We start from the raw sequence: 20852 nt of genomic DNA on the forward strand, positions 1-20852 counted from the left end.
TCTCAGGAGATAGCTATATTTAGGCTGGCTTGCCCTTCCTTCGGTCTCTGCTCCATAGTTAATCTCTTTATTACTGGTGAACAGACCATGGTCATTGTTTTTATCTTGTGTAAGCCCTATTTTATGTGGACGTGGGACCCCAAAAAACAAAGAGTCTCCAAAAGTCAAGCATACCCAAGAAGTGGAAGCTGTATCAGTCTATTCTAGAGCCCGTACCTTCCAGACTTTGGCTGTTCACAGTTCAGCCATCTCTCTAGGAATCCCACTTTTAATAAGGATTTGTATTCTGTTCAGCTGAATACCAAGGGGGCTCATTCCCAGTGTCCAAAGATATCTGATGTGTCTAAAGGGCTTGAGTAAATCAGACTGTGCATTTCCTGGGCTGAGCCTTGGCCTTGGGACCCTGTCCTGTCTTGGTTCCAAGCCAGAGAAGTCCCCGATATCCCTGAGTGCATTTCCTCAACCTGAGGCCCCAAGCATGCCTATATGTAGAAAGAAATAGAAACAGGGGTGTTTGCTACAGCAAATCTTGATGTTGATATCACCTATGTTCTCAGTGCTACTTCACATGTGTGAGAATCCATCTCTGCCAGGAAACACTGGGTCCTCTTTGCATCTTCTGGAATATTCTCATGCCATTACCCTCTGGCTGCAAGGGTTTGTCTAATGATAACTTACTGTCCTCCTCAGGCATTTCAGTCCAATGACATTTGCTTTTCGTCTCATCAACAGGTCCAGCAGGCTCTCTTGTGCCCAAGGACAATGGTAAAGTCATCTTTCCTCCTTGGGTCTGAAGCTCTTTGGGGAAGGAACTAAGAGAGTAGCTGAATGGCGAGAAAAATGTTTCTAGCCTAGAGAGGAGGGAGCTGGAAAAGAAGCCCCTTTGTACTCGGCTCTCTCCATTTTTGCTCTACTCTTCTTCCCGCTTATTTGTGTGCAAAGGTCCAGACAGAGATACATGTTCAGACAGAGCATGCCATGAGTTGACCTGCATAAACTGTAAAGAGCCCTTGTTGAGAATATTAGTAAAGCCAGTGACAGTAAACCATACAGCCCTGAGCACCCACATAAAGGCCAGGCACAGTTGTACGTACCTGTAATTGCAGCACTGGGAAGTTGGAGACAAAAAGAGGATCCTGAGGGCTGGCTGGCCAGCCAGTCTAACCACACCAGCAAGCTCCAGGTTAAATGAGAGACCCCCATCTCAAAAAAATAGACAATCATCAAAGAAGATATCCAACATTTACCTATGGCCTCCTACACACACACACACACACACACACACACACACACACACCACACACACATCTATGTAAGTCAAGTCATGGGGATAGAGTAAAGGATGCTGAGACAGGCCCCACCCAGCCCAGAGCACCATCTGTGGTAATTTTGTAACATAGGACAGTCCCTGAACTACTTACTCATCAATGTACCAACTTATCTCTCTCTCTCTCCTTCAGCCCAGCTATCTTGCTTGCCTCACCTCTTCCAAGCTGTCATTGACCGAGGCTATCTCCGGAGACTAGGCTACTCCTCCTGGGACATCCACTTAAATGATAGAATGTGTCGCCCCCAAGTCACTGGGCGTTACCTCATCTTCAATATTCCTTATGGCCACTGTGGCACCGTCAGGCAGGTAAGAGGCTGACAGGGAGGTAGTGGCCTTCTATGGATGGAGTGCAAGAAGAGGGGCTTAGAAAATTACACGGCCTAGCAAAACCTGTGGAAGATAAAGGAAGTCACTTCTGAAGCAGCACACTAATTTGTCTGAAATGTTCTGCCACCTGGAGAATTTCAGACACACACTCAACCTGAGACGATCTATAATAGACGTTGAGTGCAGTGAGGTATGTGATGGGCAGGTGAGCGATGAGCGGCTGACAATAGTCTCCCAGTTTCAAAGCCAGCATTTGTCACAACATGCTTCTTGGCTGAATAGGAGACATCAACCACGAGCAAGTTATGGTGCTGGGGATGAGGGAGGGCATGTTGTCTGTCTGTCTGCTATGTCTCTAAGTAGCTAGGCACATTCCACACTACAAGAAGCAAACACGTAGGACATTCAGGAGTCGTTAAATATGCTTGTCTATTTAATTCTCTACGACCATCTTCTTATCTTGTGAACTGATGGCACTGAAGTTAAGGAAACATGTATACACATGAAGGAACTCTTCTGCCAGGACAGCCTTCTCAGGGTATTTGACAGGGACTTGATGCAAGCGTGTTCCTGATAGCGTCTTCCTGCTTCCCTGTGGAGGTCACATGAAATGCACGCCACATAAGTCCTTGAGTGCCACTCCTTCCGTTTTGTCTGCTCTTTGGTTGTACAGATCATGGTCATTTCTATCCTTTTTGCTCTGAAAATCCCACTTTAAAAAAGATTTTTTTTTTATTTATATGAGTATGCTATAGCCATCTCCAGACACATAAGGGCATCAGAGGCCATTACAGATGATTGTAAACCACCATGTGGTTGCTGGGAATTGAACTCTGGACTTCTGAAAGAATATTCAGTGCTCTTAACTGCTGAGCCATCTCTCCAGCCCAAAATTCCTACTTCATAACTGAGATATCTGTGTCCCTGAAGCCCAGCCAGAGGTCCCTCTGTCTAGGAGAAAGGTGGCCCCTAGCAGAGAGTCTCTGGTTCTGAGTCACATGTGCTTCCAAAATGCTCCTGGCTGAACTGTGTCTCTGGGCATCCACTCAGGGCATTTGAGAAAGCACATGTGCTGGCACCTGCCCACCATGCTGTCCAGTCCACTTCCAACTTCTCTATTCTGCTGGAGCTGATGTATGGTAGATACAAGCATGAAGTAAGGTTAGGCCCCAAGGCTGACAGGGACAGGCCTGCCGCTCACCTGCAGCCAAAACTAGCTTGGAGTCAAGGGCAGAGAAAATACAGGATCCAAGTTGTTTATGTTCAGGGTGGTGGGGTGCCAGTTGTAATTAGATGTGTAGAGGAATTCAAAGGAGAAGAGGCTCCAGGCAGCGCCAGTGGACCTGCCACCCAGCTCACAGCTCTATAGATTACCCATGGCAGGAAGGAAGGAGAATTTCTCACTCATGGGACTCCCCTGACACATACACTGTCCTGATGTTACCACAGCAGTCCAGCCAGGGACCCCAGTCCTCAAGCATGTCATGGAGCTGGTACCCAGCACAAGCACACTGTCCACCGATTGATTTTCTCATCTTCACAGGAGAACCAAGGCTCTCTCAGCTACTCCAACTCCATCCGAGGCAGAACGCAAGGCCACCCTGGCCGAGTCATTGTGAGGCACAAGGTACCCCAAGTGAAGTTCACCTGCAAAGTGGATGGCCAGTCTGCAGTTGAAATTGTGCATGGGAGTGACCCTAAGAAGGACGATGTCAGCTATGATGTGTCGATTTCATTCCTCCAGTCACCTGTGTCTCAGAACACAGGGGGTAGAGCTCCTTATGCTAATCAGAGGGAAGAGGTCTTCCTTCAGGCCACCCTCCACAGCCACAACCCCAATCTGAGGCTCATCGTGGACACCTGTGTGGCTTCTCCTGATGCCAGTGATTTCACAACTGTCAAGTATGATTTGATCCAGGAAGGGTAAGGAAAATGGAAACTCTCCCTAGTTGATGTTAAATGTGCATGGTATTTCTCTGGGGGAAACCTGTAGTTTCTGAACCTGAAGTTAAAACGGTGTAGGGTGCTCCGACCAGACCTCTGATCACAGTGAGGAATACAGCAGCCTAGACAAGCCCCCTTGGGTCCTCAGGTCCTCAGAGTCACTTTGCTGCCTATCCTACCTTTTCCAGCTAAGCCCTTCTGCCTTTCTAATCTCCCCCTCTCAGGACAAACCTTCTTGGCTTTAGCTCACATCGATAGGTCAATGAGTTCTCCCTTAGTTAAACTAGCCAGATATCTTCCAGCTCCTTTGCTCACTAGGTGCTTTGCCACATGAGAACTTGGCAAGTAGTTTGCCTGCTCTCTGGTTTATCAGGTGTTATTACGGTTGCTTTCCCTGGAGGAACATACGCAAATGTCTGTTTGCCCCAGATGGCATGAAGGACAAACCCAAAGAAAGAATTCCATCCAAGTCCAGCTTGGCAAACCAATTCTAGGTTCATTTGCAGAGGCATGAGTAAAGAGTTGCGTAGGTGACCCCACCTGTGCCACCCCAGCATGAGTGACAGATCCCCGTGAATGCTGCATAGATGGAATCCCACTTCAGTTAAGCTTCTACCTCATATACTCTAACATGTAGCTGGGGTTGGGTAAGAGGGAGTGGTTGGAATCAGCTGAGGAGCTCATGAGTTTTCCACTTCATGTATGAAGGAGTGCTAATAGGTGTGGTGTGGATGATCTCAGCCGCTCTGATTTCGAGTTGAGAGTGGTCGTGCCTTGAGGACAGGGGCCAAATGTTCATGAATGAGGTAACTGGCAACTAGTTAAGAAACTCATTATTTACTCAGTGGTAGTTTTAGTGTAGTAAGTGTCACAGCAGCCTTAAGCCCACTGGAGCAGTGAGACACCTGTTTCCAAAGATCAACAGAGGAACTAGACAGCACCTGCCACAGGTTTCAGTGAGTGGTGGTTTGAGACACAGAGCCCCGAGTTCCTGAGGGAGAAGGTTCTTCCCTTCTGACCCTCCTTATGGTCATAATAAGGCAAGAAGTTCAATTGGTGCCAACATTTCCCAGCTAGTATACTGTCCTTCTTGTTTTAGACTTAATTTGCTCCCTCCTTTCTCTAACCTTTATATCTTATATTATTGATAGGATATCTTTTAAATTATGTGCATTTTAATGTTATAAATACCCCCTCCAAGCATTGCCTTAGCTGCATCCCAAAATTTTTGATAAGTTGGGTATTGTGTTATTTACATTTCTACTGCTGTGGCAAAATATTATGACCATGGCAACCTACAAAAGAAAGTGTTTAATTTGGCTTAGAGGATGAGAGTCTATGATGGCAGTATGAAGGACAGTGGCAGGGAGAGCTGAGAGCTCACAGCTTGATCCACAAGTAGGAGGCAGAGAGAGAACACTGGGTGTGCCTTGAATCTTTTGAAAACCCAAAGCTTGCCACCATGACACACCTCCAACAAGGCTTCCTAAATAGTTCTACCAACTGGGGACCAAGCATTCAAAAATGAGCCTCTAGGGGCCCTTCTCATCCAAACCAGCACAGGTATTCATTTTCACTTCACTCAAAATAGTCTCAAATTTCTCTTAGGGCATTTTTGAAACATCAGTTACCTTGAAAGTATACTCTTTACTTTCAAGTCTTTGAGAATTTTCCAGAAAGTTTGCTGCCATTGCTTTCAAGTTTAATTCCACTGCTCCCTGAGAATGCATTTCTCTCCTTTTAAAACTAATAAAGTATTTCCTTATGGCCCAGAATGTGTTCTGATCTAATGAATGTTCTACCTGGACTTATTCTGCCGTTGTGTAATAGACTATTTAATTAATGTCGAGATCTAGTGGATTAAGTGTGATCCTTAGGTCTTCTGAACTCTTACTGACCTTCAACCCACTGGGCCTATTAATTGATAGAGGGATATTGCAGCACCCAGCTTTAGTGGGTTTGTCAGTCTCTGACTGCAGTTTTCTGCCTCCCACATTTTAATACTCAGCTTGTAGGTACATGACATTAGTGATTATTGAATCTGGCTAAAGATTACTCTTCACTTCCATTACCTTGTTTAAGGATCTCTTCTCAGAGGATTGTCCCCTCACGTCCTTGACAATTCTGCTCTCTCTGAAGTTTTTTCTGCATAAAATGAAAAGGTGCTCTACTGTCCTTTCTGTCTTCTCTGGTTCTTTTTTTTTAGCTGCACATTCTACATAACTTCATTTTATCTCTTCTTGACGCACCACTTACACTGCCCTATGGTTTACAATATATTTTCGTTGGGTAGTGTTGGGAATTGCACCCGGAGCATAGGGGATACTAGCCAAGTACTCAGCCACTGACCTGCGTTACCAGTTCTTAAATCATCTACTTTATTTAAATCTGCTACTTTTAAATGTAGCAACCACTTTGTAATCTTCCCTGTAGGCAAAACAGAGTAGACCTAGCAGGCAAAAGCTGCAGCGAACACCTTGCTCTGTTTTCACTGTATGTAATAGTTTCCTTCTGTTTATGACCAGGTATGAGCTTTCCATTAACAATGGAGACTAGTAGTAGCTGTTTCAGAAAATGGAGGTAGTAGAAAGAACTCCATTTGGGATTCAGAAGCTTAGAATCAAGCCTGGTTATGTGGGTTGGAGAAAATCCCTGTCGTGTATTAGTTAATCTTTTAGGCCTGGGCTTTTCTTCCACCAGCTGCATCAAAGACAGTTCCTACTCCAACCTCCATGCTCCTGAGAAGAATGTGGCCCAGTTCAAGTTCAATGCCTTCAGCTTCCTCAAAAGCTATGATGTGGTCTACCTGCAGTGTAAAGTTGCTGTTTGCCGTCCAGGGGATCACTCTTCCCGATGCTCACAAGGCTGTCCGAGTCGGGGAAGAAGAGGCGCGGGCTCTGCAGAGGTCAGAGAAGAACAAACTGAGTATTTCCAAACAGTGGGGCCACTGAAGATCCACAGAGACGTGAGTCAGAGCAAGGCCCTGGTGTGATCTCTCCCACTTGCTCTCACTGAGTATGCCAATGAAGCATGTCTGTTTCGTACAGCAAGCTCAGAAGCCAGACATTGACCGCACTGTCTACACTTCCATGCAGACAGGTGGAAGATCCGGAGGGATTTTCTGGGGTTTGTTACTAAATAGATCCCTGAGCGCTAACTTCTAAGGCAGTTGCTCTGTTTGTAGGCAAAAAAAAAAAAAAAAAAAAAAAAAAAAAAATGCTGATTTTGTTCTTAGTATTCACTGTACTTGATCACTGCCTTAAAATGTACAAAATATTAGGAAAAACAGGGTTGCCTCTCTTTACCCTGTGGCCAATTAAAGGTTGTTTTTAAATGTCTACTTACTATTTGAATGCTGATAGGTAGGTGGGTCTCTTTCTGTTCTCCTCGAAATGTGAGGATTCATTTCCAGATCTTGCCAGTAATCTTGTAAAAAATAAAGTATTTTCCAGGAAGCCACACCATTCATTTTCTTCAAGCTCTTTTAAGCAGAACAATCTTGAACTACACAAGTCGTTGACGATGTAAGTCATTGACAGCACAAGTCACTCTGAGATAAGTCATTGATGATGTTTTAAAAAGTGTTACTCAGGACTGGAGAGATGGCTCAGCAGTTAAGATCACTGAGAGGTCCTGAGTTCAATTCTCAGAAACCACATGGTGGCTCACAGCCATCTGTAATGGGATCCCATGCCCTCTTCTGGTATGTCTGAAGACAGCTACAGTGCACTCATGTACATAAAATAAATAAATCTTTTTAAAAAGTGTCATTCAGGCTGGGAGTGATGGTACATTCCTTTATTCCCAGCACTCAGGAGGTAGAGGCAGGCAGATCTCTGTGAGTTTGAGGCCAGCCTGGTCTACAGAGTGAGTTCTAGGACAGCCAAGGCTACACAGAGAAACCCTGTCTCAAAAAACCAAAACCAAAACCAAAAAAATAAAGTCTGATTCAATTGTTTTGAAGGGAACAAATCAGAGCCTAGCTGCTGGGGTTCTAGCTCTCAGCTTGCAAATGGGAGGGCTGAAACAGAATTCTAAGAACCCAGTGCCTTCTCCGCGAGCTGCACATATGTACACAATCAAGTTCTCAAAACAGCTGGGAAACCTGAAAATGACCCAAGAAAGCTGAAGAACAAACAAGAACAGGTTAGAAACATCCTGTCCCTGAGGCAGGAGGACCGCCCTCACCTTCACCTTACTTCTCCTGAAAGGAGAAGCAGTCTGTGCTGTACTCGGCACCACCATAAAGTTTATCACTGTTTTCCTTTTACCCTTTGAGACAAGCTCTCCCTGAATAGCCCAGGTTGGCTTTGAACATGGAACCGTGCTCAGAACCTTTTCTTTGAGAATGGGGATTTGAACAGAGGTTTTGTTCTTTCCTCTGTCTGGAAATATTCATCAGGAATATCTAAAACGAGCCCTCATCTTTCCCCCAAGAAGTGGTTTCAGTCCTTGTTGCTAAAAAGCATGTGAGAGATAAAATTGTAGTAGTCTCGCCTTCTAAGGAGAGACGGGCTGGTGTCTGGTGGAGCTTGGTGGCTGACTCTGAGGTACTGAGGTGGACATTAGACAGACAACTCACATTAATTAAGGACCATTTGAGTTTCATTGCAAAAATGTCCTTTGCCAATTACCAGCTTGGTAAGGCTTAGGAGCTTCGCCTCCACCTTCTAACAGGGCAAGGGTGATGTCAGGGAAGGCAGGATGGAGTTCAAGGTGCTCTTCACAGCTAGGCAGCAGTGAGGCCTCACCTGCACCTATCAGAAGCCGACCAGGTAGGGAGCCCAGACGTCCATTCCCACTCCTATTTAGAAAGAACCTGGAATCTTTTGTTCTGAGCCGCTCCCAGTAGAAAGCTCGGAGTAAGGTGACCATGGGAGCAGAGGACACCAGGAAGGCTCGACCACCTCTGTCCCTCTGACTGGCCCATGCCTGATACTTTATTCCTCTCCTTTTGTTTTAGTGTTTCTGAAATGCTTGGTGAAGTAAGTCTCCTGAAGGAGGATGTGCGGGGCCAGCTCTCCTGCTTTCATGACCCCAGGGCCAGGAATCCCGCCTGCCACAGGTGGTACGGGGCAAGTGCCTCACAGGCCTGGGAAGGGGCATAGTCCTCCTGAGTTCACTCCAGAGATGCATGGAATGACCTCAGGTACCACTAAGAGGAATGTATAAGTGAGGGAGAAATGGAAGAGAAAGAGAAACAGAAGGATGTGGGGCACAGTGAAGAGAGGTAGATCTGGAGACTTAAGGGGATCAGCCCGATGTAAGTAGCTGAAAATGACACCTGGAACCATGGTGGGTCACGGTCTGTGCTGCCACAGGGGGCCACATCTGGGTCTGTGACTCTTCAGCAGCAGGGGTCTTCTATCACCAAAGGCTAGGTGGACATTCTTGGTGTGGGTTGCTGTTTAAGGACATGTTGATGTCTGAAGGCTGTGCAGAACCTGGGCATCAATGGGAAAACTGGCCCTGAGGGCATACTAGCAGGAGAGAGGGGGCCGCCACCCCTTGCCAACTACAATACTTGGGAGAGTGGACCCTACATATTGCAGGAGCTGCAGGTAAGCCATCACCTGAGAATACAATTGTAGGAGACCTGGCCTACCACTCATCTCCTGGGTGGATGAAGGATAGATATTTTCCTGTAATAGCTGGTGTGCATGATGCACATTTATAGAAGAAAAACATAAAAAAATAAAAGAGGCCAACGCCTTTGACAACTTGAGATCCGGGTTTGGATTTATTTGGAGCATGAAAGCACGTGCTGGTTAGGTGGCATGACTGGGTTGTACTTTCTTTTTTCTTTTCTTTTTGTTTAAAATAACTAGCTTTGGTATTCAGCAGGTATAGAGCAGTTTACCTTCGAGTCTTCAATAACATCTGCTCATTCTCATGGGAAATAGAAGAGGAGTGTTTTTATCTCCTACTTCTCACCGAAACCCCTCTGTGAGCTGCGTAGGGGAGAGGTACTCAGACCGTGGGTCAGCAGCAGCCTCAGTGGGCTGAAGAGCCTACTCCTTTGCTTCACTCTTTCCAATTACAACTTTTATCTTTCAAGGGGTAGAATATTTGCATTTATTCTTTAGAGATGGAACACATCTTATTTAGCGCCTAACAAAGAAGCCAAGCTGGATGTGGTAGCTCACACCTTTAGTCCCAGCCCTGGGGATGCAGAGGTAGGATCTCTGTGAATTCAAGACTGGCCTGGTCTACACATAGTAAGTTTCAGAGTTATAGGGTAACAGAGCCTCAGTCCAAAACAAAGTGACCAGACATACTATTTATTCACTTCGACCATCCCATAATAAAACACACCCCGTCGCTGTGATTTGCACATGATGGTGCACGTGTTGCTTTTTAGGCCTTCCTGGTTTATTCCTGACCCTTGCAGGCACAGGGAACTGTTTCGTCAGGCACCCAGGAGAAGACAAGGGGCCTTTCTCGGGGGCCCACAGCTAGTAGACCTGCAGCTTCTGGTATCTGTGATCCGTCCACCGATTTAGGAAATGCTTCACTGTGGCAGCGGCCACAATTGCCACGTTCAGAGCAAGAACCGTGAAGGAAAACAGGTGCAGAGGGCTGAAGGGCCTCGTCGAAATTTCTGCTTCATGTGTTTGAGGCAGAAGTCCTGGAATTGAAAATAGTTTTAAGTATAGCATTACAAAATTTTGGTAGCATTCATAATGTCAAGTTATACCCTCTGAATCTTATGTGTAAATTAATAGTATGTACTTTCAACTCAATATAGAGAGACAATTCTCAAATATCTAAATTTGTTATATTTTGTTTTTATCTTGGGCCATTTAACGCTGGACTGCCTTCGAGTCTTTCCTATGCAGTCTCTCAGGTTTCAATGTGCCCAGAAGTAGGTTGTCCTGTGTTAACGTAATATTGTCTATTTTGAAAAGAAAACATTTTTCCCAAATAGTTTCTAATGTGGGCACTGGTTGACTTTGTTCCTCATTTAGAAGTTTAAAATAGATTATTTCTAATTTAATTTTCTGCTCAAACATCTATAACAAGGAATTGGAAAGCTAATGGAAAGTTGTTTTTAAAAATGGGGTTAGTACACATACATTCTTAAATATATGTACTAATGGCTATACAAATGACATTGTAGTATCAGTGTGCTATCCATATGTGCATAGATGATGCATATTATATATACATATGTATACATATATATGTGTATATATGTGTATATATATACACATGTATATATATTCATTTCGTGTCCTTAGTCCCTTTTTGCTGGGACTTCTGTGTTAAATGTCTAAACTGTACATCTCAGGAACAACAGATTTGGACCACATTTTACAAGCCATGGCTGTCCTTAGATCATGAATAGTATGTTCTTGCCTGAATCTCCACTTGCACTTCGGTCCCTCTTCAGGCGAATCGGTCCTATAACAGAGTCAGTCTTCCATTTGTATGAAAGAATATCTCGTTTCCTTCTTGAGACACAGCCTTGACTGCAGCGAGATGTGTGGTCATTGGTATCACAGATCAAAATCTTACACTTGAGATACACAGAGCTCAGATGTCTCAAGAATTTAAAGGCATTAAACTGGAATCTTCCATAGTGCCCAAATAAGGGATACACCTGACAGGTCTCATCTCGACTACATCTGGAACAGAATTTTGGGACAGAACAGAATTTAACACAGCACCTTCTCCATATTTAAATGAGGTAATATAAGCATTTTCAATGTGTGAATCTAGGGACCTTTCTAGAAAGACACCAGTAGGTTAGAGTGTTGTAGGTTTGAGCTGTGGAAATGGTTCTAAGAAACATAATAGGGTTCCCACTCTGAAATTCCTGGTCCTGTGAGCCACCAGAATGCATGGGGGCTCAAAGGCCTCTCTCAACATGCCCTGCAGATGCACAAGTACACCAACTGCCCATCAACATTTAGAGGAAAAAGATCATGGTGTTTTTTTCTTTATATAAAAAAAAAACCCTGCATCTGTTTTCTTGAGAAAATCATGTGCTAAAGATGGTACACATTAAGAAGCTTTCCAAGTCTTTGCTGAAAATAGCCAAAATGTACAAAAAATGAAACACAGATAGGCCCTTCTAGACAAATTATAAGTGGTTTCTCCACATAACCACCAACTATTTTATAGTCACATTTAAAATCCAAGGAATATGGAAAGTCTATCTAAATATTTTTAACATGAATTATCTGCAGCTAGTACATAGCAACAATTTTTAAATGATTAAGCTCAATAAAATTCCATACTAGAAAAGTGATATCTATATCTATATCTATATCATCTCTATCTCTATCTATATCATCTATATCTATTAACATTATATATACACACACACACACATATATATATACAAGAGAGAAAGAGAGAGGGAGAGAGAGAGAAAGAGAGAGAGAGAGAAAGAAAGAGAAGAGAGATGGCTGGACATTGTTCAGTCAGTAAAGTACTTGGCACACTATCATGGGAGCCAAGTTCAGTCCCCCGCACTCATAGACAAGCACACAAGTCTAACATGCTTGCAATCCCAGTGTTGGGGAGGCAGAGCCAGGACAATGCCTGATTTTTTTCTGGCTGACAGCCTACCTGAATCCACAAACTCTGGGTTCAGTGAAAGACCCTATCTCAAAAAACAATGAGAGGATGAGGGGATGGATCAGTGGTTACAGCACCTGTCTTGCAAGTTGAGAACCAGAATTTGGATCCTGTTCAGAACCTACATAGAAGGATGAGTGTGGTGGTCCACATGTAATTTCAGCACTCAGAAGGTGGAGACAGGAAAAACTCCCAAAACAAGCTAGCCAGAACAGTCTTCTGGCAAGTTCTACATTCAACTGAGATACAGCCTTAATGAATAAGATGTAGAGTGAGACTCCAAGCATCAACCTCAGACCTCCACAGATGCACACACCCGTGGTCGTGAATACTCACATGTGCCAATACACAAGTGAACATGTGTACACAAACATACCACATATATATATACAAATAAGAAAAAAACAATTAAAAGATAAATCAGAGAGTCTTTGAGGAAGACAACTGATGTCAGTCTCTAGCTTCACATGTGCACATTCACCCGCTCTCTCATGACATATACACACATCAGAAAAGGGAAAAGGGAAACACCCTGCTGTTTGTAGACACAAAGATCCGCTACATGAGTGCATACCCGCTGTTGATTAAGTCATAGGTTGGAGATGCAAAATCAGATGTGGGAGAGGCTCTGCAAGCATCCAGAAACACCACCAGGCTTGGATCCAAGGTGTGCAAAGTGACTTGGACAAAAAGAGTTTGGTTCAAATCTACATAATATGGTGACTCCTGTACGAGGTTTTCAAATGAGCCGGACTCATAAAAAGCCATGCTGGTGTTGTATTTGCCCAGGAAACTTTGATTTTGTATGACGTCATCTTCAGTTATATACAGAATCTCCACAGTAGAGTTATACTCCATCTCACAGGTCACCACGATCTGGAGGTGCTTCTGTCGGGTGATCACAGCAGAAACTGGAGAGTCCGTGAAGGTGATTATGTTGGTATAACTGATTGTGTGGTCCTCTATCTGCAGAATGGGAAAGAGTTCAAATTTTTATATTTTAATCCATCAATATTGCAGAGTACAGAGAAGGACAAGACTTGTTGGTAGCAACTTAATTTCCTTTACTCATGAGATAACAGCTTCCACGTCAAATACTCTCAACATTAAATGTATTTTACTCCAGGGACTGACCTGCAGAAGGAAGAGAGTGAAAGATACAGCTTGTATTAAAAAGGCTGAAAGGTTGAACTGGGTAGAGTTTTCTTTCAATTACATTAACATCATTGTGGGAATGCAACTTTCCAGCTCTTTTTTTTTTTTTAAGAATTATTCCTTTATTATATGTAAGTACACTGTTGCTGTCTTCAGACACACCAGAAGAGGGGATCAGATCTCATTATAGATGGTTGTGAGCCACCATGTGGTTGCTGGGATTTGAACTCAGGACCTTCTGGTGTTTTTTTTTTTTTTAAGATTTATTTATTTATTATGTAAGTATACTGGAGCTGTCTACAGACACCAGAAGAGGATGTCAGATTTCATTAAGGGTGGTTATGAGCCACCATGTGGTTGCTGGGATTTGAACTCATGACCTTCCGAAGAGCAGTCGGTGCTCTTCCCCGCCGAGCTATCTCACCAGCCCAACTTTCCAGCTCTTTTAAGACTTTAAACTCACTAGATCAGGCCTGTTAGCACAGGCTCCTAGGGAGGCTGAGGCAGAAGGGTCACAAGTTCAAAGCCCACCTGAGCTACTGCTGGGTCATCATGGCCTTAATAAGGGCAGAATGACATGGTTCCTGCCCTTGGGACAGGGCCAGCAGGCGTGGGCCTCCATGAGTATCAATGGCTGCTGTGGGCCTAAGGCCTGTTTATATAATAATGGACATATTTTTCATTCCTCCTTCAAGGAACGTCCTCCCTATTAACTTTAATGACTTCATGATAATCAGAGATAGCACAAGTTTGGGAGATGAAGGTGTGGCTAATGTCTCACAGGCTAATGGTAAACACTGGGACCTTCAGAGACAGCCCTTAAGGCTGTAGGAAAGAACTCTAAAAATAATGAGTTCAAACATATATAATTTCTCAAAAATTAAGGATGCAATATGAATTACATCAGGGGTTTCACAAATCTAAAGGAACAAAAGAAATTTGCTGTGAGCTAACTTGTCAGAAAGATGCAAAGTAGGTAAAGAGATTTAGGGAGTGGTAAGTGCAGGAGATCCCACTCAGCTAAGGTTTTCAGATTCCTGAGTTCAGGGTAGGCCTGGAACAAAACAGGGTTAGACTTGGGTGTGGAGAAATGGCGATTTCACAATGAGGCCCTACCTATCTAGTTTATCATCTATGTTGAAGAGATGCAGGCAGATCTCTGAATTCTTTTGCAATGTTAAAGGAGATGTGTGCTTGCTGTCTCCTAAGAATTAAGGGACTAGAGTCCAAGATGCTGATTCATAGGATAATCAAAATGGAACCTGGAGAGAGAGAGAGAAGGAGAGAGAGAGAGAGAGAGAGAGAGAGAGAGAGAGAGAGAGAGAGAGAGAGAGAGAGAGAGAGAGAGAGCACTGCTTGGAGAATGGGCATGAGCAGAACATAGAGAGAGAGCAGTGTCTGAAGACCTCCAGAGAGAGCAGAACATAAAGCAAGCAAGCTGGAAAGCTGTCTCAAGTGGAACATAGGTCTTCAGCTTGGACCCATGATTTAACTTTGAGTCTTTTGTTTTGCTTCTCCCAGACACCCCTTCCTCAGAACCCCTCTCCAGACCAAGGCTGGTCCTCGGCAAGCTACAAGAGTTCAACTTGGACAACTCAGTGAGATCTTGTTTTGAAACTTAAGGTAGGGAGAAGACTGAGAATACAGCTCAGTGGCAGAGGGCTTGGCCAGCATGTGTGAGGCCCTGGAGTTGATAAATAGAAGACTGAACTCTACAACATGTTCCCTCTGCAAAGAGGCCTAAGTTGGTGTGTCTAATCAGGTAGGTACCCAAATGTGTGTAGATGGAAGCTAGGCCTTGGTGCACCATAGACGGCTGTGAAGTAATAAAGCCTGTGTGTTCATTTTTGGAAGAAATAAATGAACAGAAGAAAATATTTACTTTTTATCCACTCCTCTGGTCGAGCCTCCATCCTCAACCACAAAGTGGCTTAAGTTTACAGTATGTATATTGAGGAGCCTAAGAGTATTGACAATGCTTAAGATCTTAAGAGGTATTTCTAAAGTATGCAGACCAAACCACGGACTTACAAATCTTAAAATTTAAAATATGCTTTTACTTTCTGTCTTTTCAAGGATAATAAGATCTTAAATCCAATTCAATTTTACCAAATACAGAATGGTGATATTCTGTACAACTTTTCCCAGTAAGCTAAGAAACCCTGGTATTAAAATAAGATATTCCAAGTCTCTCTAGGGAGGCTTCGGAGCTCTCTGCCTTCTGTGAAAAGCAGCCATCCTCCAGTTCCCCCACAAATGAATAAGACAAGCATGTCTTTGTGTGTAAGTGAATGTGTACACAGCTATGTTCATACCTTCCTGTATGAGTGAGTGCATTGTATACAGTTATGAGCATGCCTTCTCAATCCAACCATGTGTGTCCACTGTGGTTTGTGAAAGATACAGCAAGTTTTATACCTGTGCATCACCATGTGGCACATCTGTGAGCATTTGACTGTGGGTTTCACCATACCTTTTTGATTGTACCGCATTCATGAAGAGGGATAGAGAACTCTATGACGTTTGATACACTCGGCCTGCAAGTTGGGTCATTTAGCTGCAAATTGCTCTCAGTGTAGTTGAGTGACTGTAGGTATGATTTGCTTATGATGACTCTCATCTTGTCAGAAGTACAACTTAAAGATGCTATCAAGAAAAGGGGGAAATAATGATCACGTTTGGGCCAGCTAGGAACTTTGCATTTTTAAAACTTCCATGTGCAGACTATTCTGTAAAAAGTTTAACCTGCTGGGACTGGTGCCAGACACCTTTACTTCTAGCAGCTGGGAGGTAAAGGTACGTGGATCTCTGTGAATTCTAGGTCTATATAATGAGTTCCAGGAGAACCCAGGCTACACAGTGTCAAAAAGAAAACAACAATAACAGCAACCAACAACCTGAACCCTCTGTGCTGAGACAATGGCTGTCAGTAAGAGAACTTTCCGCCCAAACACAATGGCCTGAGTTAGAGTCCCCAGCACCTCCATTCAAGCCAAGTATGGCTGTGTGTGTTCCTGTAACCCAAGCACTGCTGGGAACTGAGACAGGAGGGTTGGTTGGCTGAGAGCCTACCTCCAGATAAGACCCTGTCTCAGAGGCACAAGGCAGAAAGGGCAAGAGCAGAACACCCAATGCCTTCCTCTGGCCTCTAGTCACACACACACACACACACACACACACACACACACACCATGAATGCACACCCACTCTCTCACAATAAATGAACACAACCCTGAGAGTCACACAATAAATGAATAAATATTCAAACCCACAATACATTAAATGATAGGCAGAAGACTGACACAGCCTAGTAGTTGGTGAGCTTTCCACAATGCCCACTGCCCTTTAGAGCTGTAATCTATACATCTGATTTAGTTGTATAATCTATACCTCTGATTATAGTTACATTACTTGCTCCTTCTTTTCCTTTCATCCCTAAGCCCCTCCCAAGTGCTTTCTCCAATTCTTTTCATGCCCCCACTTCTAAATTTATAGCCTCTTCTTACCCAATCATTATTGTTACATTTCTTTAAATCTATGTCATCACAGAAGACAATAAGCTAACAGATCTTGGGTTCTACAGAAATCATTTTCAGCTTAATGGAGGCATTCACTTCTTCCCATAGTAAGCAAGGCGCAGGGCGGGTCATCATGCCTCCAGGTCAGCTATTATATTCCCAAGTATATGTGACAGGTTGGCAAACAAGGCTAGCCACAATCAGGCTAAGAATTAGGGAGAAGGCTCTATGCAAGTAATAGTCAGAGAGCTCAAAGTAGCTGAGGGTCGTGAAAAGTGACTTACTAGTGTTGACATCTTCTATGTAAACTGAAGTGTAGGAAGCAGAAAAGCCTTTGTAGGAATTGGCATAATCTGTAGACAGCACAACTGTCATGGCATCAGAGGAAGATTCCAAGGCAGGTTTCCCACGGCCACAGAGCTGTTTGAGCAGGCCTGACGTGGTGGAGGGGCCATCATAGACCGCGATGAAATCAAACTTGCAGTATTCATCTATCTCTAGTCTAAGAGAGACAGCCCCTGGTGTAAAAGCTTTTCAAACAGATTCAATTCTGGTTTTTAGCATTCCTTCTAAAGTCATGAAGGATTTTTTTTCCCTCACAATGACATCTCAGATTTATAGTGACAAACCTGGAACTTTGTCAGTCCCTTTGTGGTACCTCAGAATGTCCAGAAAAATAGTCAACGGCACTGATAAGTGTGTTTCTTTCTATGGTGGTTCTCTGAAAAGTACCTACAAGTGGGAGCATGTGCTTTTTTTTTCTCCCCGGGCTGCCCCCCCCCCATGGCTTGGGGATCACTACAGTAGACCACAATACTTACAAGAGCTCTGTAAATTTCAAGTTTATCTTATAGCCTTTCTCCACTTGTATGTGCCACACACAGTATGCCAGCTCAGGGTATGGCTTTGGATAATTGGGGCTGTTGAAGGATCCTTCCAATGCTTGCAGATAACCACCACAGTTTGGAATAGCTGGAAAGATACAAAGACAATTGGTTGTTTCTGTGATGTATGGAGTTTATCATGTTCTCCCCGAGTATCACATCATCCCTGTCTCCTCTGTGGGTCACGTTGGAGATTTTCTTCTTCTCTTAGCATCATACCTTTTGCTCTTGGGGCACCAGAGAGCTCTGCCCTGCTGTCAAATCATACTAAAGTGGCTGAACTGGCCAGAGAGACCCTCCACCACCTGGACTGAGCTGCAGAAAGTAACCACACTCTTGGAGCTAGTGCTGGAGGTTCCTCACCCACCATCACTGCCCAGGCTCACTGGCTATCACTAAAGGAGCTGTTGTTCTAAACTACCCTTTCTTAACATGTCTGCTAGGGCTTCACTATAGAGTCCTCTGCTACCCCCTCCTCAGGTCAATATTCAAAGTTCAGTTCAGATGCAACCTTCCTCCATCCTTCCCTGCCATGGTAGGTATTGTAGTGGGCAACATGACAAATAAACAGAGAAGCAAATTGAAGACCCCTATGTTGGTATAAAATAGTTTCAGTTGGCTGATTTCGTAGGACCCATGTTAAGTAGAGTCTCCAAGCCAGATGTGAGGAGGGAACTTGGGTCCAGCTCCAGAAGAGTATGATGTCTCCACCTTGTTGGTTCTGTAGTGCAAGGTATCAGTGTCAAGAGCAGCTCTTCTAGAAAACCAGTGAGGCTCCTCTTATTAACTTCTTGGCTCAAGTCCATGGCACTCTACCTGAGGTAAGACTGGAACTGGGGGCCAACTGCATAGAATTGTGCAGCACCTGATTGCCCCAAAACTGGCTCAGCCTCACCCACATTTGCTTGGGTTGTCAGAATCACCCCCAGGAACTCAATCGATACAAAAGCTCAAGAGCCTCCAACCACATCTAATGACTGTCCCAGAGGTCTCAGGTTTATTAAACAGACTGAACAGAGTCCTTTGGGCTCAGACACAGTGCCTGCCAACCTGGAGCTGTGTGGTGAACCAGGGGCCTGGTAAGAGGAAAAGCATCAGGAGCTTCCCCAGAACCAAAGAATCAGATTTCAAAGATGGCAACTGAACACATGACTCTTCTGTGCGTGGCCCTGGAGAACTGCCCTTCCACCAGAGAACCCTGTGAGGGAACAGACTCAAGAGCACAGTGTCCCCAGCAAGAGCTGGTGTAGCCTGTGCTTACAGCGGGCAGGGCAAAGGATGTGTCATGGGCAACTTACTGGTACCAGAGGAGAAGAAATAGTAGAAGATAAAGACACTCCTTTGGAACTCTGTCCAGTCAGTGACTATCTGAAACGTCAGGGAATTGGATGAAGATTCAAACACAGGCACGAAGTCATTTCTGCTGCAGGCCTTCCCTAGCAGAGGGCCGCTGGTGGAGCTTCCATCAAACACCTTAATGTTTTCACTTTCACACTCGCTGCCTGGATCCAACCTGGGAACAAAACACACCTGTGGTGGGAGAAGGGCCACTAGGGAAGTGGCTTTTAAAAGGCATTGTTGCCTGTTTGCATTAGCAGAAGAGTTTATTCATTTAATCTGATTCATTTAGAACAGTCATGAGCTCCATCCCTCTTCAACATTAATCAAACCATAACCTTAATGGGCTCAGGAAACTGAACTAACTTGTAGCACTTTATACTTAGTAAATGAACAAAAACAGGCCTAGAATCCAAGGCTGCATTTCAACTCCTCCCCCTCTTTCTCCTCCTCCTTCTCCTTCTCCTTCTCCTCCTCTTTCTCCTCCTCTCATTGCCCCTGTTCCCTGAGACTGCATGGTGACTAGTTAGTATAGATCTTTCTAATTTAGAATCTAGCCTCACTGATATTTGATATCCAAGCTTTCTGAAATAACAACTCCTCCTCCATGGCCACCTTCCAGTGAAGCATGCCCTAGTTGCCTCTTCCTCCACACCATATGCTCATTCTGGAGGACAGTCCAATGCTCTGTACTGAACAGGGCAGCCCAGGATTTCTATTTTCTGTGCAAACTGTCAGGCTCTTTCCAAATGCCCAAAGAGAATAATCTATGTCTAAGACGGCTTTGAGAACCTTAACTCCCTTCCACCTTAAGTACTTCCCTGATATATAGCTTTGGACCAGGAACTTAGCCATGCTTGACCTGATTCCTCTTCTGTACAAGGTTTTGTATTTGGCCATCTTAGCATGACGAACCTTCCATGGGCTTCATACACAAGAAGTCGCCCCAATAAATGATTTCTTTCTACTGAGTTTTGCTCTTACCACAATCCTGCTGTCTCTCTTTATATATTAAAAAAAATGGGGAAGGGGGTGTAGGTTTCTAGTGTTCAGGGAAGTCAGTGAGTTGCTGTCTTTGCATTTCACTGAAGATCAGTCAATTCCAGCTTCTGCAATGTAGAGAGCCCTGGCTCTGCAAGTATGGTGACTGGAACAGCGGGATCAGAGTCACTTGAGAATGTTTCTTATGCAAATTTTTCAGGCTCCACCTATCTTATTTAAATTAGGTAATATAGATTCCAGCCCGGCCCAGCATGTGCACTTTAATGAGCCCTCTTGATGAATCTGACAGCTACAAAGTGGAACGAGAACCACCCGAGAAGCACCCACTTAAAGTCCTGGAGCAAGAATGCTGGGATTCCATTCCTTCTTGGACTAGTGGCCTTGGTCCAGGGAGTGGCTTCTCTGAGCTTTCTTACCTACTGAATTAAGTTGCACCTTTTGCAGAGGGGTGTTGAGAAATCAACTGGGGCAGATCTTATCAAGTCCCAAGGCTTTGTAGTACAGAGTCTTAGATCTTAGCATGGCATCATCAACGCATTACGATACATGTATGCTGTTTTTAAAATAGAATTTCAAAAACTATCAAGGCTAGGTCCCATCCTCTGAGACTCTAATCTAACTGTTCAGGGTGCACCCTAGGGAACTTCTATTAGATGGCTCTAATAGAGACCAGAATTTGGAGCCAAGGTTTAAGATTTTAAGACCTACAGTCTAGCAGTAAATAGCTGGGCACTAACCTTGATGTGTATACTTTTTGATGGACCTCCT

The 20852-nt window shown here is 44.2% G+C and overlaps 2 protein-coding genes across 2 annotated transcripts in view; one reads left to right on the plus strand and one right to left on the minus strand.

The window, feature by feature from the left end:
• LOC116103093 (deleted in malignant brain tumors 1 protein-like) overlaps positions 1-6784 on the plus strand; it is a 129544-nt gene extending 122760 nt beyond the window's left edge. The window contains exons 64-67 of the mRNA XM_031388569.1: positions 733-765; positions 1461-1636; positions 3201-3580; positions 6302-6784. Coding sequence (XP_031244429.1) covers positions 733-765; positions 1461-1636; positions 3201-3580; positions 6302-6593 — 881 coding nt within the window. The 3' untranslated portion in view covers positions 6594-6784. The remainder of the gene's footprint in view (positions 1-732; positions 766-1460; positions 1637-3200; positions 3581-6301) is intronic.
• A 3082-nt stretch (positions 6785-9866) lies between these two features.
• The window catches only part of Cuzd1 (CUB and zona pellucida like domains 1), a 13666-nt gene continuing 2680 nt past the window's right edge, over positions 9867-20852 (minus strand). The window contains exons 3-9 of the mRNA XM_031384948.1: positions 19043-19257; positions 17682-17832; positions 17145-17362; positions 15816-15988; positions 12762-13153; positions 10961-11229; positions 9867-10229 (exon numbers count right to left, since the gene is read on the minus strand). Of these exons, the coding sequence (XP_031240808.1) occupies positions 10057-10229; positions 10961-11229; positions 12762-13153; positions 15816-15988; positions 17145-17362; positions 17682-17832; positions 19043-19257 (1591 nt within the window). The 3' untranslated portion in view covers positions 9867-10056. The remainder of the gene's footprint in view (positions 10230-10960; positions 11230-12761; positions 13154-15815; positions 15989-17144; positions 17363-17681; positions 17833-19042; positions 19258-20852) is intronic.

This window comes from Mastomys coucha, unplaced genomic scaffold (assembly GCF_008632895.1).
Source record: "Mastomys coucha isolate ucsf_1 unplaced genomic scaffold, UCSF_Mcou_1 pScaffold21, whole genome shotgun sequence".
Classification (NCBI taxonomy): Eukaryota; Metazoa; Chordata; class Mammalia; order Rodentia; family Muridae; genus Mastomys; species Mastomys coucha.